The sequence below is a fragment of the Ornithorhynchus anatinus genome, chromosome 2, assembly GCF_004115215.2.
Source record: "Ornithorhynchus anatinus isolate Pmale09 chromosome 2, mOrnAna1.pri.v4, whole genome shotgun sequence".
NCBI lineage: Eukaryota > Metazoa > Chordata > Mammalia > Monotremata > Ornithorhynchidae > Ornithorhynchus > Ornithorhynchus anatinus.
The window spans coordinates 149128857-149142482 of NC_041729.1; the positions used below are offsets into that span (position 1 = coordinate 149128857).

The 13626-nt window shown below is 41.2% G+C and overlaps 1 protein-coding gene across 1 annotated transcript in view; it reads left to right on the plus strand.

Moving 5' to 3' along the window:
• The window catches only part of LOC107547931 (mucin-19-like), a 28397-nt gene extending 15893 nt beyond the window's left edge, over nucleotides 1–12504 (plus strand). Inside the window, exons 22-31 of the mRNA XM_039914732.1 lie at nucleotides 481–567; nucleotides 1025–1108; nucleotides 3952–3975; nucleotides 6538–6569; nucleotides 6654–6816; nucleotides 6947–6984; nucleotides 8393–8503; nucleotides 9789–9828; nucleotides 11558–11666; nucleotides 12152–12504. Coding sequence (XP_039770666.1) covers nucleotides 481–567; nucleotides 1025–1108; nucleotides 3952–3975; nucleotides 6538–6569; nucleotides 6654–6816; nucleotides 6947–6984; nucleotides 8393–8503; nucleotides 9789–9828; nucleotides 11558–11666; nucleotides 12152–12332 — 869 coding nt within the window. The 3' untranslated portion in view covers nucleotides 12333–12504. The remainder of the gene's footprint in view (nucleotides 1–480; nucleotides 568–1024; nucleotides 1109–3951; nucleotides 3976–6537; nucleotides 6570–6653; nucleotides 6817–6946; nucleotides 6985–8392; nucleotides 8504–9788; nucleotides 9829–11557; nucleotides 11667–12151) is intronic.
• The last annotated feature ends 1122 nt before the right edge of the window (nucleotides 12505–13626 follow it).

Sequence of the window (13626 nt, forward strand, 5' to 3'; positions counted from 1 at the left end):
CATGGGCTTAGGAGTCACTGGTCATGGGTTCTAATCCCAGCTCCGCCACCTGTCAGCTGTGTGACTTTGAGTAAGTCACTTAACTTCTCGGTGCCTCAGTTACCTCATCTGTAAAATGGGCATTAAGACTGTGAGCCTCACGTGGAACAATCTGATTACCCTGTATCTACCCCAGCGCTTAGAACAGTGCTCAGCATATAGTAAGTGCTTAAATACCAACATCATTATTATTATTATTATTACCCCATTAGGTGAATAGACAGGCTGTCTCGAGATTCCTCCAATGGCTGCTAACAGCGAGCTGGTGGGGGACCATTCATGAGTAAAACAGATTAGATGCAGGACTTGGTGACAAGTTTAACTGATCCATTAGATTTTGAATGTGGTAGAATTCCACAATATTCCGTAATTATCCACTGTCACCTAACGGATGTCGAGGTGGACAGGAGGCAGGTAACACTTCTCCCACCTCTGAATCAGGAACGACCGTAACACCAGGCGGCCTGGCATCTTCATCTTCAACTGCAGCAGCTAGCACTGGAGCCATCAGCACGACTGTAGAATTCGGTGAGTGGAGATTGATTGACATCAATCAATGAAAAGAAGCATCAGTCACGGAAATAATGTGGCCTAGTGGGAAGAGCATGGGACTAGGAGTTAGAGGACCTGGTTTCTAATCCCAGTTCTGCCATTTCTCTGCTCTATGGTCTGGGGCAAGCTACATAACTTCTCTGTGCCCCAATTACCTCCTCTGTGAAATGGGGATTAAGATGTGAATTCCTTGATGGACATGGACTGTGTGCAACCTGATTATCTTGTATCTACCCCAGCACTACAGCTCTTAGAACAGTGCTGGGCATAGTAAGTGCTTAACAAATACCATCATCATCATCATCATTTAGTAGAGTGCCTGGCACAAAGTAAGCGCTTAAAAATACCCAGCCTTTTTTAAGCCGCAGTGGTGTTGGAGATGGTCACCTTCCCCCTGGATTCCATGGTCACGATTGTCCTCTCTAATTTTTAGGCAGCACCACCAGAGTGGGAACACAGGTCTCTTCGTTGTCTACAGCTGCAATTCCAAATCATACATTTGTATTTTCAACCTCTGGTAAAACCATTATTTTATTTCATCCTATTTATTATCAAAGTTTTCTCACAGTCCTCATATAGGAAAAAAATGTGTTTGCATCTTAGTTTCTTATATACATGTATATCTATCATGTATCTATATACATATTATCTATAATATATATATATATTATTTATTCTCACAGTAGTCCCTCCTTTATTATCTAATTATAAATGCAATCAAACACATATTAAAGCAGTTAAATTCTCCTAATTTCAACAGTTTTATGTTGTATGATTAGCAATAATAACTCCAATCTAACAACATTTTCATGGTTTCATGGAATATTGTAATTGCACTCATTTGTTTTTATTGTTTCATATATGTTCTATGTTTACAAGTCCAAATTAAGGTCATATTTCTTTAATGTCCCTCTTTAGAACTTACATTTCTGAATAGAGATAGGTAAGGCCTGGTATAGGGATAACTGATTTCCATTTGTAGTAACCCACTTAATGATGATTTATTTCCATTACATGGATAATAACTCTTTCTCTATCATGATATGTATTTTGCCTCATTAACTGGTTTATTTTTTATTCTTCAATACAGTTCCTGCCTCAGCACAAACAACTAAGAATATAATCAGTGAGTCCTCTTTTCTCTTTACCTATTACTCCAGTTAATTATATTTGAGGTTACAAATTTAACACTGTATTCACTTGAAAATGCATATGTATACACCATATTTGATGATATCCAAAATGTTTTAATATTTTTATGGTGTTTCTTTAGTTATTCTTCTACTTCAACTACAGGGAAAAAATACAATTAGTGCCTTTAAAAAAAGCAACAAGTAACTCACTATCCTTACCAAGTGTAAAATAATTTGGCAACCATCATGTTTTATTGGTCTACTTTAATACAATTTTAAAAATATATTTGACAGACATAGTTTGTTTTACCCCATGAATGAGTTAATGCCTTTTTTAAATGATCCACCAGGCTATCATTTTATTCATTGCAGAAAGAATACACTGAATTATAAATGCTAGCTTTCAATTTTGGAAATTCTTTATAATGATTTCTCCTCACACTGAATTTGCAATGCAGTCTGCATTTCAGTGTACAGAATGTTTTTTCAATGATTTTTTTCAACCAATCTGTTCACTTTTGGTCTGACCTGCTCACTAAATAATGCTTCCATATCCTCATTACATTCATCCAGGGACATATCTAAAAAAGACATCAGAATGAATTTTGAATCTTTTTATCTCCTTTTCAGTAAAAACTGAAATACCAGGGAGTGAAACATCAAGCAGAACAATGAGTCCACTGTTCAGATAGAGAGCTCATAAATGAAGAGAGTCCACTGAAGAGTCAGTCTTATGGACAATCGTTAAATGCAAAAGGCCTTTAGAAAAGTGTTGGCTTGCCCCTAGAATCATGAGCTGGCTTCGTCTTGCCAAATAAGAACTATGGGACAGTGGGAGGTTAGGGTCTACTCCCACTCAGGGCAGCCAGAAATATTGCCCTCCAGATCAAACCTCACCTCGCAGGGAGTCCAAATGGAATCAATCAATCAATCATATTTATTGAGCACTTACTATGTGCAGAGCACATAGTACTGAGCACTTAGGAGAATACAATGATAACGACAAGGTTACTGGCTTGTGAGAAAGGAAGGATGGTGGTGCTGTCTACAGTGATGGGCAAGTCCAGGGAAAATAAGTTCTGTTTTTGACATCTCAAATTTGAGGTGATGGCAGGACATCCAAGTACAGAGAGGGAGAGAGATCAAGGCTGGAGATGTAGAATTGGGAATCATCTGAATACAGGTGGTAGTTGAAGCCATGGGAGCTCATGGATTCTCCAAGGGAGTGGGTGTGGTTGGAGAACAGAAGGAGATCCAGAACTGAACCTTGAGGGACACCCACAGTTACGGGGTGGGAGGCAGAGGAGAAGCCTGCTAAAGAGATGGACAGTGAGCAACCAGAGAGTTAGGAGGAGAACCAGGAGAGGACAGTGTCAGTGAAGCCGAGGTTGGTTAATGTTTCCAGGAGAAGGGGGTGATCGACTGTGTAGAAAGGAGCTGAGAGGTTGAGGAGAATTAGGATGGAGTAGAGGCCAATGGATTTAGCCAGGAGGAAATCTTTTGTGATCTCAGAGAGGGAGGTTTCTATGGAATGAAGGGACAGAAGCCAGATTGGAGGGGTCAAGGAGAGAATTGGAGAGAGGAACTTGAGACAGCAGGTGTAGTCAACTCACTCAAGGAGTTTAGAAACAATGTTCCAAGGAAGATGCTGAGGTTAGAGCCACAACCCTTCAGCCCACAACACTTATATACATATCCATAATTTATTTCTATTAAAGTTTGTCTCCCCCTCTAGACTGCAAGTTTGTTGTGGGCAGGGAATGTGTCTACCCACTCTATCAGTATTCTCCCAAGTAGGGAATGTGTCTGTTATATTGTTATATCGCACTCCTGAAGTCCTTAGTACAGTACTCTGCACACAGTAAGCGCTCGATTAATATCATTGATTGATTAACCGTCTCTGAGTCTGTAAGCTCATCTTCTAGACTGTAAACTCTTTGGGGTCAGGGAATGTGTCTGTTCATTGTTATATTGTAACTCTCCCAACTGTTTAGTACAGTGCTATGAACACAGCTCTCAATAAATACGATTGAATGGATGAATGAAGATGGACGGCAAGGAAAGCAGAATGGTAGTTCAAGGGGCAAAAGAGAAAAATTAGACAATAAGCACCCTTTTGTATCCATCACTTTGCAGATAGAGAACATTTGGTTTAAGTAAAATCAATTTTTCTAGTCCATTTTCTGAGAATGTTTAGAAATTGATATGTTGTTTCTGTTTTGTGCAGAATGCCCACCTCCACCTCCTCCAGGTAAGAATGATGTCATTCTGGTTTCTCAGTCTTCAAGAAATTAGCAAGGCAAAAGTATGTTTTATTACTCATCTTTTGGGAGAGCAATCAGCTGTGTTGAGGATATGATTAAATGAAAAGCTTATTGATGATTAGGAGATCAAATTAATCTTGAAATTACCAGGATGCTGAGGTAACAGTTTTCAATTTTTTTTCAAGTGGAATGCATTCATTGGGACTGTTTGCCTCAATAATTCATTATGGTGGAAAGACATCGCATGGTTAAAAAATATTCTATCATATTATTAGTCTTCATTAAACCAATATGTTTTTATCATCTCACATATATGGTCTTTTAACAATGGTCTTTTACAGGGAATAGCAATCAGCTAGTTTACTGGTAGTACAAGAGAAAATGGTCCAACATGAGAGTTTTGAGATAGATATAAGGAAGAACTCTGACAGTGAGGATTGTTAAAAACTAGAAAGTTACATGGAACTTCCTTCTTAGAATGTTTACATGTAGGATCCGGCTGGCTTCCGTCCCCTCCACTCTACCGAGACTGCTCTCTCTAGGGTCACCCATGACCTCCTTCTTGCCAAGTCCAATGGCTCCTACTCCATTCTAATCCTCCTTGACCTCTCAGCTGCCTTTGACACTGTCAACCATCCCCTCCTCTTCCACACCTTATCTCACCTTGACTTCGCGGACTCCATCCTCTCCTGGTTCTCCTCTTGTCTCTCTGGCCGGTCATTCTCGGTCTCCTTCGCGGGCGCCTCCTCCCCCTCCCATCCTTTAACTGTTGGAGTTCCTCAAGGGTCAGTTCTTGGCCCTCTTCTGTTCTCCATTTACATTCATTCCCTTGGTGAACTCATTTGCTCTCATGGTTTCGACTACCATCTCTACGCAGATTACACGCAGATCTACATCTCTGCCCCTGTCCTCTCCCCTCCCTTCGGGCTCGCATCTCCTCCTGCCTCCGGGATGTCTCCACCTGGATGTCGGCCCGCCACCTAAGACTCAACATGAGCAAGACTGAGCTCCTCATCTTCCCTCCCAAGCCCGGTCCTCTCCCAGACTTCCCTATCACCATGGATGGCACGACCATCCTTCCCGTCTCTCAGGCCCGCAATCTCGGTGTCATCTTTGACTCGTCTCTCTCGTTCACCCCACACATCCTATCCGTTACCGGGACCTGCCGGTTTCACCTTTACAATATCGCCAGGATCCGCCCTTTCCACCCAAATGGCTACCTTACTGCTACAGGTTCTTGTTATGTCCCGGCTGGACTACTGTGTCAGCCTTCTCTCTGATCTCCCTTCCTCCTCTCTCGCCCCGCTCCAGTCTATTCTTCACTCCGCTGCCCGGCTCATCTTCCTGCAGAGACGCTCTGGGCCTGTCACTCCCCTTCTTGAACACCTCCAGTGGTTGCCTGTCAGCCTCCGCTCCAAACAGAAACTCCTCACTCTAGACTTCGAGGCTCTACATCACCTTGCCCCTTCCTGCCTCTCCTCCCTTCTCTCTTTCTACCGCCCACCCCGCATGCTCCGCTCCTCTGCCGCCCACCTCCTCACCGTCCCTCGGTCTCGCCTATCCCGCCATCGACCCCTGGCCCACGTCCTCCCGCAGTCCTGGAATGCCCTCCCTCCTCACCTCCGCCAGGCTAATTCTCTTCCCCCTTCAAAACCCTACTTAAAACTCACCTCCTCCGAGAGGCCTTCCCAGACTGAGCTCCTCTTCTCCCTCTACTCCCTCTACCACCCCCCCTTCACCTCTCCTCAGCTTAACCCTCTTTTCCCCCATCTCCATCTGCTCCTCCCCCTTTCCCTTCCCATCCCCTCAGCACTGTACTTGTCCGCTCAACTGTATATATTTACATTACTCTATTTATTTTGTTAATGAAATGTACATCACCTTGATTCTATTTAGTTGCCACTGTTTTTACGAGATGTTCTTCCCCTCGACTCTATTTATCGCCATTATTCTTGTCTGTCCATCTCCCCCAATTAGACTGTAAGCCCATCAAACGGCAGGGACTGTCTCTATCTGTTGCCGACTTGTTCATTCCAAGCACTTAGTACAGTGCTCTGCACATAGTAAGCGCTCAATAAATACTATTGAATGAATGAATGAAAGATAGTTGGGAGCGATTGTCTTTAATAATAATAATAATGTTGGTATTTGTTAAGCGCTTACTATGTGCAGAGCACTGTTCTAAGCGCTGGGGTAGACACAGGGGAATCAGGTTGTCCCACGTGGGGCTCACTGTCTTAATCCCCATTTTACAGATGAGATAACTGAGGCACTGAGAAGTTAAGTGACTTGCCCACAGTCACACAGCTGACAAGTGGCAGAGCTGGGATTCGAACCCATGACCTCTGACTCCAAAGCCCGTGCTCTTTTAGAGTGAGGGAGTAGATTACATTACCTCCAGGATCCCGTCTAGTTTTATTCTGTGATTATTTTAATTAATATCATTATTTTAAAGCTAATACTAAGTAAAAGAGCTTTGCATCATATGGTCATTAATTACCAAATGATATATTTGGGCTTAATTGCTATTAATTGTTTTACATTTACAGTCTGTCGTGGTCCCATGGGTGAAGAAAAAGCTGTAAGTTCTCGATTTTACTTAAAATGTTGCTAAATTTACCTAGGAGGATTTGACCACATTTCTAAGTTCACTTTTTTACCATAGCCTGGGGAAACCTGGACTTCCAATTGCCACAACTGCACCTGTGGTGATGCAGGGACTGTTTCATGCCAAACCAAGGCATGTCCTCCTCCACCAACGTGCAAAAATGGAGAAAGGTTGATAACATACAAACCCAAAGACTCTTGCTGTGAATTTTCATACTGTGGTACGTATTTTGCACGTTCCTGGGCAAAGAATTAACCAATACATTTGCAATTAAGGGTGGAGGTCTCAATCAAAAGGTGGTAATAATTGTCAATTGAAAAAAGACTAGATAAATAATGTTTCTTTTTCAGAACCAAGGACTTGCTTGCATAACAACACAAAATATGAGGTAAATTTTTCTTTAAATTGTCAAATGTAATTAGAATAAGTGAACTGGGGTAATAAATGCCTATCTTCATAAATTTCTATGTATATCTTTCTGTTTATAAAATAATTAGATTTCATTACCAAATATACATATTTCAACAGTGAGCCCATCTTCTAGACTGTGACCCCATTGTTGGGTAGGGGCTGTCTCTATCTGATGCCAAATTATACTTTCCAAGCACTTAGTACACTGCTCTGCCCATAGTAAGCACTCAGTAAATACGATTGAATTAATGAATGAGTGTAAAGAACAGCTATATGTTATCTATACCTAGCAATCTTCTTGAATTACACAAATTGACACTAAAGGGAAAAATGCACATAATCCCAAACTGTGTGAGATATAATATTATCAGCAAGTAATGGTGTGGAGGTAGCCATAATGATAATAATAATAATGATATTTGTTAAGCGTTAGTGCTATATCCCAAGCATTGTTCTAAGCAATGGGGTAGAAACAAGTTAATCAGGTAGGACCCAGTGCTTGTCCCACATGGGGCTCACTTTCTTAATCACCATTTCACAGATGAGGTAACTGAGGCCCAGAGAAGTTAAGTGACATGCTCAAGGTCACACAGCAGATGTGGAGGAGCTGAGATTAGAACCCAGGTCCTCTGACTCCTAGCAGTAGCCAGTAAGAAGACCTGGGAGTGATGTTGGCCAGACATTACACATCTTTTGCACTCAAATCCCCTGCTCTCAGGAGTTCTGGATAGACATGATCCCAGCAGGGAGGTCGGTTTGGCTATTTAGCACCTTGGTACATCTTCCAAGTGACTCTATTCAAGAGTGAATTGTAATGGTAAACTGAGAGTTATCCTAGAGCAAAGAAATCATCCTAAATAAATAAGCCATCTGTATGTGTGTACAATATTATTTGTCAGAATGGTCAAGTGATGGCAGATTGAACTGACATGAATATTGAAAATCAGCATTTGATCATTTCCCATTTTCTCATTTCACAAGCCACGACCAATAAATTCTGATTGAGCATGCTCTGTGCAATATGCACACAGCCATTTCTGCTGCATCACAAGTTACATTCCTTGAATCTCACGTTAGTGATAATAATAACAGTGATAATTATGGCATTTGTCAAGCACTTACCATGTGCCAAGCACTGTTTTAAGCACTGGTTTAGACAAAAGGTAATCTGGTTGGACACAGTTCCTGCCCCACATAGTGCTCACAGGTTTAATCTCCATTTTACACCTGAGGTAAATGAGACACAGAGAAGTTAAGTGACTTGCCCACAGTCACTCAGCAGAAACGTGGCAAAGCTGGCACTAGAAACATCCTCTAACTCCCAGGCCTGTGTATTATAGAACGATAGTTAGTTTCTAATTAAAATTATTTTCTTGTTATTCCAGATTGGCAAATCATTTGGTGATCTATACAACCCTTGTCTCTCCTACTCGTGCTCTGAAACTGGCCTTATTGCAGTGGTCCAAGATTGTCCCAACCAGAAGTGGTGTGCAGAAGTATGTCATTCATGAAGATAAACAACTGTTGTCTTTCTTTTGTAGAAACATTTGTGCCTCCTAGCAGACATGAATCAATTTAAGCCTCTGTAGCAATTTCAAAATTCACTAGTACTCTTCACTGCCTGAATGCTGAAAATGTTTCACCAACATAAGTCTTAACTGTCATAAAATAGCAAGTCAGCTCCCACACATATATTTTCAGTATTTTTTGAGTATTAAATAGTTTTAGCTTTTAGAGAAAATATGGCATTTTTGATGAGGTGGATGTGTATGGGAACTTTATTTCATGAAGTAAGAAAATGGGCAGCTCTCTCCCAAAATTATTAGAATCAGTCAATCAATGGTATTTATTGAGCACTTGCTGTGGTTGGAGCACTCTACTAAGCGTTTGAGAGAGTAGAGCTAACAGAGAATTGGTAGACTCGATTCCTGCTCTCAAAGAGCTTACAAACATATCTAGGCAGAGATTAAAATGAATTACAGATGGACATATGCATAAATACTAGAAGAGTGGGGTAAAAATCAAAGTGCTTAAGGGTTCAGACCCAAGTCCAGAATCAGTGCAGAGGGAGGGCAAATAAGGGATGTAGGGCTTAATCAGGAAAGGCTTCTTGGAGGACATATGATTTTAGTAGGACTTTGGAAATGGAGAGAGTAGAGGTCTAGCACATATGAATGGAGGAAGAGTTCCAGGCCAGAGGGAGGATGCGGACAAGGAAAAACGGAAATGAATCAAGTTTACCTATCAAAAGTCTGTCACTGCTTCCTTTTCCCTTCAGTGTTCACCGGTCTATGCTGGTCTCTCTCTGCATAGTGATTTTTGAAGGCAGGAAAGAGTACAGGCCTTAGAGGGGATCTGTGACATTATTCTCCATATCAGTACTCAAAATCAAGTGTATTATTCCCGTCCTTTACATATCTAGTCATGGAAAGTCATCAAACTTTGTTAAAAACCCAGAAAGAGTTTGCTGCTTCCCTTTCCTTTTTGAAACTTCAAAATTTTAATCTAGCAAAATCCTCCTTCCTGTTGTAAAATTCTAACCATTTCTTCTCCCTCTTGAAATGGAATTTCCTAAACCTTTTGTCATTTTTTTCACACTTCATTTTCCCTGTGGTCTTTTAAGTTCAATTTCTTCAATGACCAGGAGGTTTTCTTAATAAATACATAGCCTATATATAATGCCACTTTTCAAATGAAAAACTGCCCATATGAAATTCAGTAGTTCGGGTTTCAACCAAAAGTTACTTTAAAAATTAAAAAAGAGTATCATTTCTCCTGCAGGAAGAAAGAATATATGAGGCCAACGGATGCTGCTACACTTGTAAGTATATTTAATTCCTTGCAAACTCAGAGAAAATTCCCTTCAGACTTTGAACAGAAAGGTATCTGCGGCTCCAATTATTGTGAACTTGGTCTCAGATTTGTCTGTCAAAGTTCATTTTAGGAGTATCATTGATTATTTGCAAATGAACAATCAATAATAATAATGTTGGTATTTGTTAAGCGCTTACTATGTGCCAAGCACTGTTCTAAGCGCTGCTGGAGAAGCAGCGTGGCTCAGTGGAAAGAGCACGGGCTTTGGAGTCAGGGCTCATGAGTTCGAATCCCAGCTCTGCCACTTGTCGGCTGTGTGACTGTGGGCAAGTCACTTAACTTCTCTGTGCCTCAGTTCCCTCATCTGTAAAATGGGGATGAAAACTGTGAGCCCCACGTGGGACAACCTGATTCCCCTATGTCTACCCCAGTGCTTAGAACAGTGCTCGGCACATAGTAAGCGCTTAACAAATACCAACATTATTAGATGAACAGATTATCCCACATGGGCCTCACAGTCTTCATCCCCATTTTACAGATGAGGTAACTGAGGCATAGAGAAGTGAAGTGACTTGCCCAAGGTCACACAGCTGATAAGTGACAGAGCTGGGATTAGAACCCATGACCTCTGACTCCCAAACCCGGGTTCTTTCCACTAAGCCATGCTGCTTCTACGGTAGCCCTCTGCCTGCCTCTCACACAAAACATTAATTCTGATGTGAGAAACATCTGGAGAGCAATAAAGCCAAAATAATAGATGAGAGTAGTCTGTAGTCTAGACCCTCTAGACTGAAAGCTCCATTTCTACCAACTCTCCTATACTGCACTCCCCCAAGTGTTTTGTGCAGTGCTCTGCACACAGTAGATCTGATTGATTAACAGCAGAGAAGTGGCATGGCCTAATGGTTAAAGCAAGAGCTTGGGAGTCAGAAGGTCATGGGTTTGAAAGCCAGGTCACTTCTCTGAACTTCAGTTACCTCTTCTATAAAATGGGGGACTGTGTCCAACCCAATTTGCTTGTATCCGCCCCAGGACTTAGTAGAGTGCCTGGCACATAGTTAGCGCTTAACGAATACCACTATCAAAGAATGTCCAGAGACCTAATCCTCTGAATATATATTGAGTCTCATGAAAGGACTCTCCAGTCCTTCTAGGCCAATAGGCTAGTGTTAAATAAATTCTGCTTTTAAGAACACTAAATGCTGCCAAAATGGCAGTCAATCAATGGCATTTATCAAAGCAATATGGTCTAGTGGATAGAGCATGGGCCTGGGAGTCAGAAGGATCTAGGTCTAATTCTCCCTCCATCGTAGGTCTGCTCTGTGACCTTAACTTCTCTGTGCCCCAGTTACCTTACCTGTAAAATGGGGATTAAGACTGTGAACAATGTGGGATGGATTGTGACCAACCCGATTTCCTTGTATCCACCCCAGTGCTTAGAACGGTGCCTAGCACATAGTAAGTGCTTAACAAATACCACACATTATAATTATAGTTATTATTATAATTATTAATAAGAACTTACATTGTGCAAAGCACTGTACTAAGTGCTTAGGGAAGTACAATATAGCAGAGTAGTACACACATTCCCTGTCCTCAGTGAGTTTCCAGTCTAGAGGACTAGAGTCTAGTCAATAAGTTATTGGGAGTTTCAACTGAATTTTACAACCCAGTTACCCTCCTTTGTGCTAAAATTTAAGTTGAATGCTTTCTGTCTGATATGACTTTTAATTTAGGCATGAAAAAATGCAAACTAGCTCCTGTGAATGTAACCATTAAATTCAATGGCTGTACCAACAAGATCGAAATGGCTAGATGCAGTGGAGAATGCCAAAATACTATCAAGTAAGTTTGATTTTGAGTCAAAATTGTCCATATTTTGAATAATGTCTTTAAATGCTACTTGGGAAGACTTTCACTGTTTTCAATATACATGACCAAAGATTGGTTTTCGGGTTGAAAATTTATAGAGGACCGAAGCAAGGCTGGAGCTTTCTCTCAGGTACTGCAAATCCAGCGAACTAGTCCACTCCACATGTGAATAAATTAAATATGTCCTTCAGGTGGGCTTGTTTCCTATATCAAGTCAGAAATGATCTTGCATTAGTTTTAGAACTTTAAATATCTGATATGACCCATTACATGGTTTTCACTAAGATTTTCTTATCCCACAGATCCATTCACATATAGGGAATGAATGGGTGGGCATAAATGAATCTACGTAGAGTTTGCATAAACTTGCTCATTCTCTCCTCAGGAGCAAACAGGTGTGCGTTCATTTTGAAGGGGTTTACGCAATCACTGCTCATTATACTTTCTTGTTGTTGTAGGTATAACTATGACACCCATCAAGTGGAGAATTCATGCAACTGCTGTCGAGAAGATAGCTACGAAAGCCGAGAGGTCGCCCTTATGTGTCCTGAGAACAAAACATTACAGTACACATATAGACACACCACCGCTTGCTCTTGTTCTGTCAATTGCTCCAATCTTCTAACCCCAACTAAATAGAATGTTCCAAAGTCTCTTGAATTGCCACATTTACTTGACTATTTATTTCTCAAGTGGATGAAACTGACTCACATGGAAAAAGTAAATGTTAATTTCAATTAAAAAAAACCTAATTTATTTTATCAAATATTTTGTTCCTTTAGCCATCTAAATGTACGTGAAAATAAAACAAAAATTTGCATTCATCCAGCATGTGTCTCTTTCAGTTCAATGGAAACCGATTTCTACAGTAAACTGTTTCTCTAGTATCTTTCCTCAAAGATATCAGATGAGTTAGATATTGTTGATTGTGTTTGACAGCATCCCTCTAAGGTAGTTAGGGGCAATAATAATAATAATGGTAATTATTAAGTGCTTACTATGTGCCAGGTAGTGTTGATCCCATTCTTCCTGTTTAGGGCCACTGAGACACCCAGAGATTATCTGCACTCACACTGAATAAAGATATATATTGTGTGAGGAAAATTGACACTGTTAAATCTTTTAAAAAACTATTTTCAGCTTCTATTTCAACACATGCAACCTGCACGTTCTAAATAACCTACAGGATTTGTCAGGTTGTTCCAAACATTCTCAAATTTACAAATCCTTATCATTTCATAATATCCGGGACTACTGTTTTATAATACTACTTGGGAATTAATAGTTTGTCTTTGAAGTGGCAAATCTTTGAGACATATTTTAAGAGCTGGATAATGCTTGTGATATGATGACTGAAGAGGTTGTTTTTAAACCCTGATCCTACTTCGGCTCTTTTAGAATTCATTTATTCCCAGAGAACTTGAGGCCACTCATGCTGTCTGAGTGAAGGTCTGAATGAAGGAAAAGCAACTCTTTCTGGCCCCTCAATTCAGGAATCCAGTTCTTGAAGATAAGAAACTTCTACACTACAGGAAGAGGGAAGCAAGGAAGGCTCAACTCACTCCCATCTAAACCCTCCCCACCCCTTGCGCCATCCCATCCCCTTCTCCCTCCTCATTCCTGTTATCCTTTCCCAGTGCTGTCCCTCATCCTGCTCCCCCCTGGCACCGGCCCCCATTGGCTCACTCTCATCCAACCCCTTCCTACCCTCATTCCATCCTCCCGGCTTAGGACTCCCCATCAACAGCCTCAGTCAGGTATGGTCATGGAAGCCCAACTCTATCAGGAAAAAGCTTCCCTTCATCCTTACCCTGTTCCTGACAGGTGCTGACAATCACTGCTCTTTGTCACAATTACTGAAAGCTGGCCTGCCCCAGATGGCTCCGTCTCTCCTGCTTCTCTCACTGGGGGGCATGGGAGGGGAGAGGCTCAT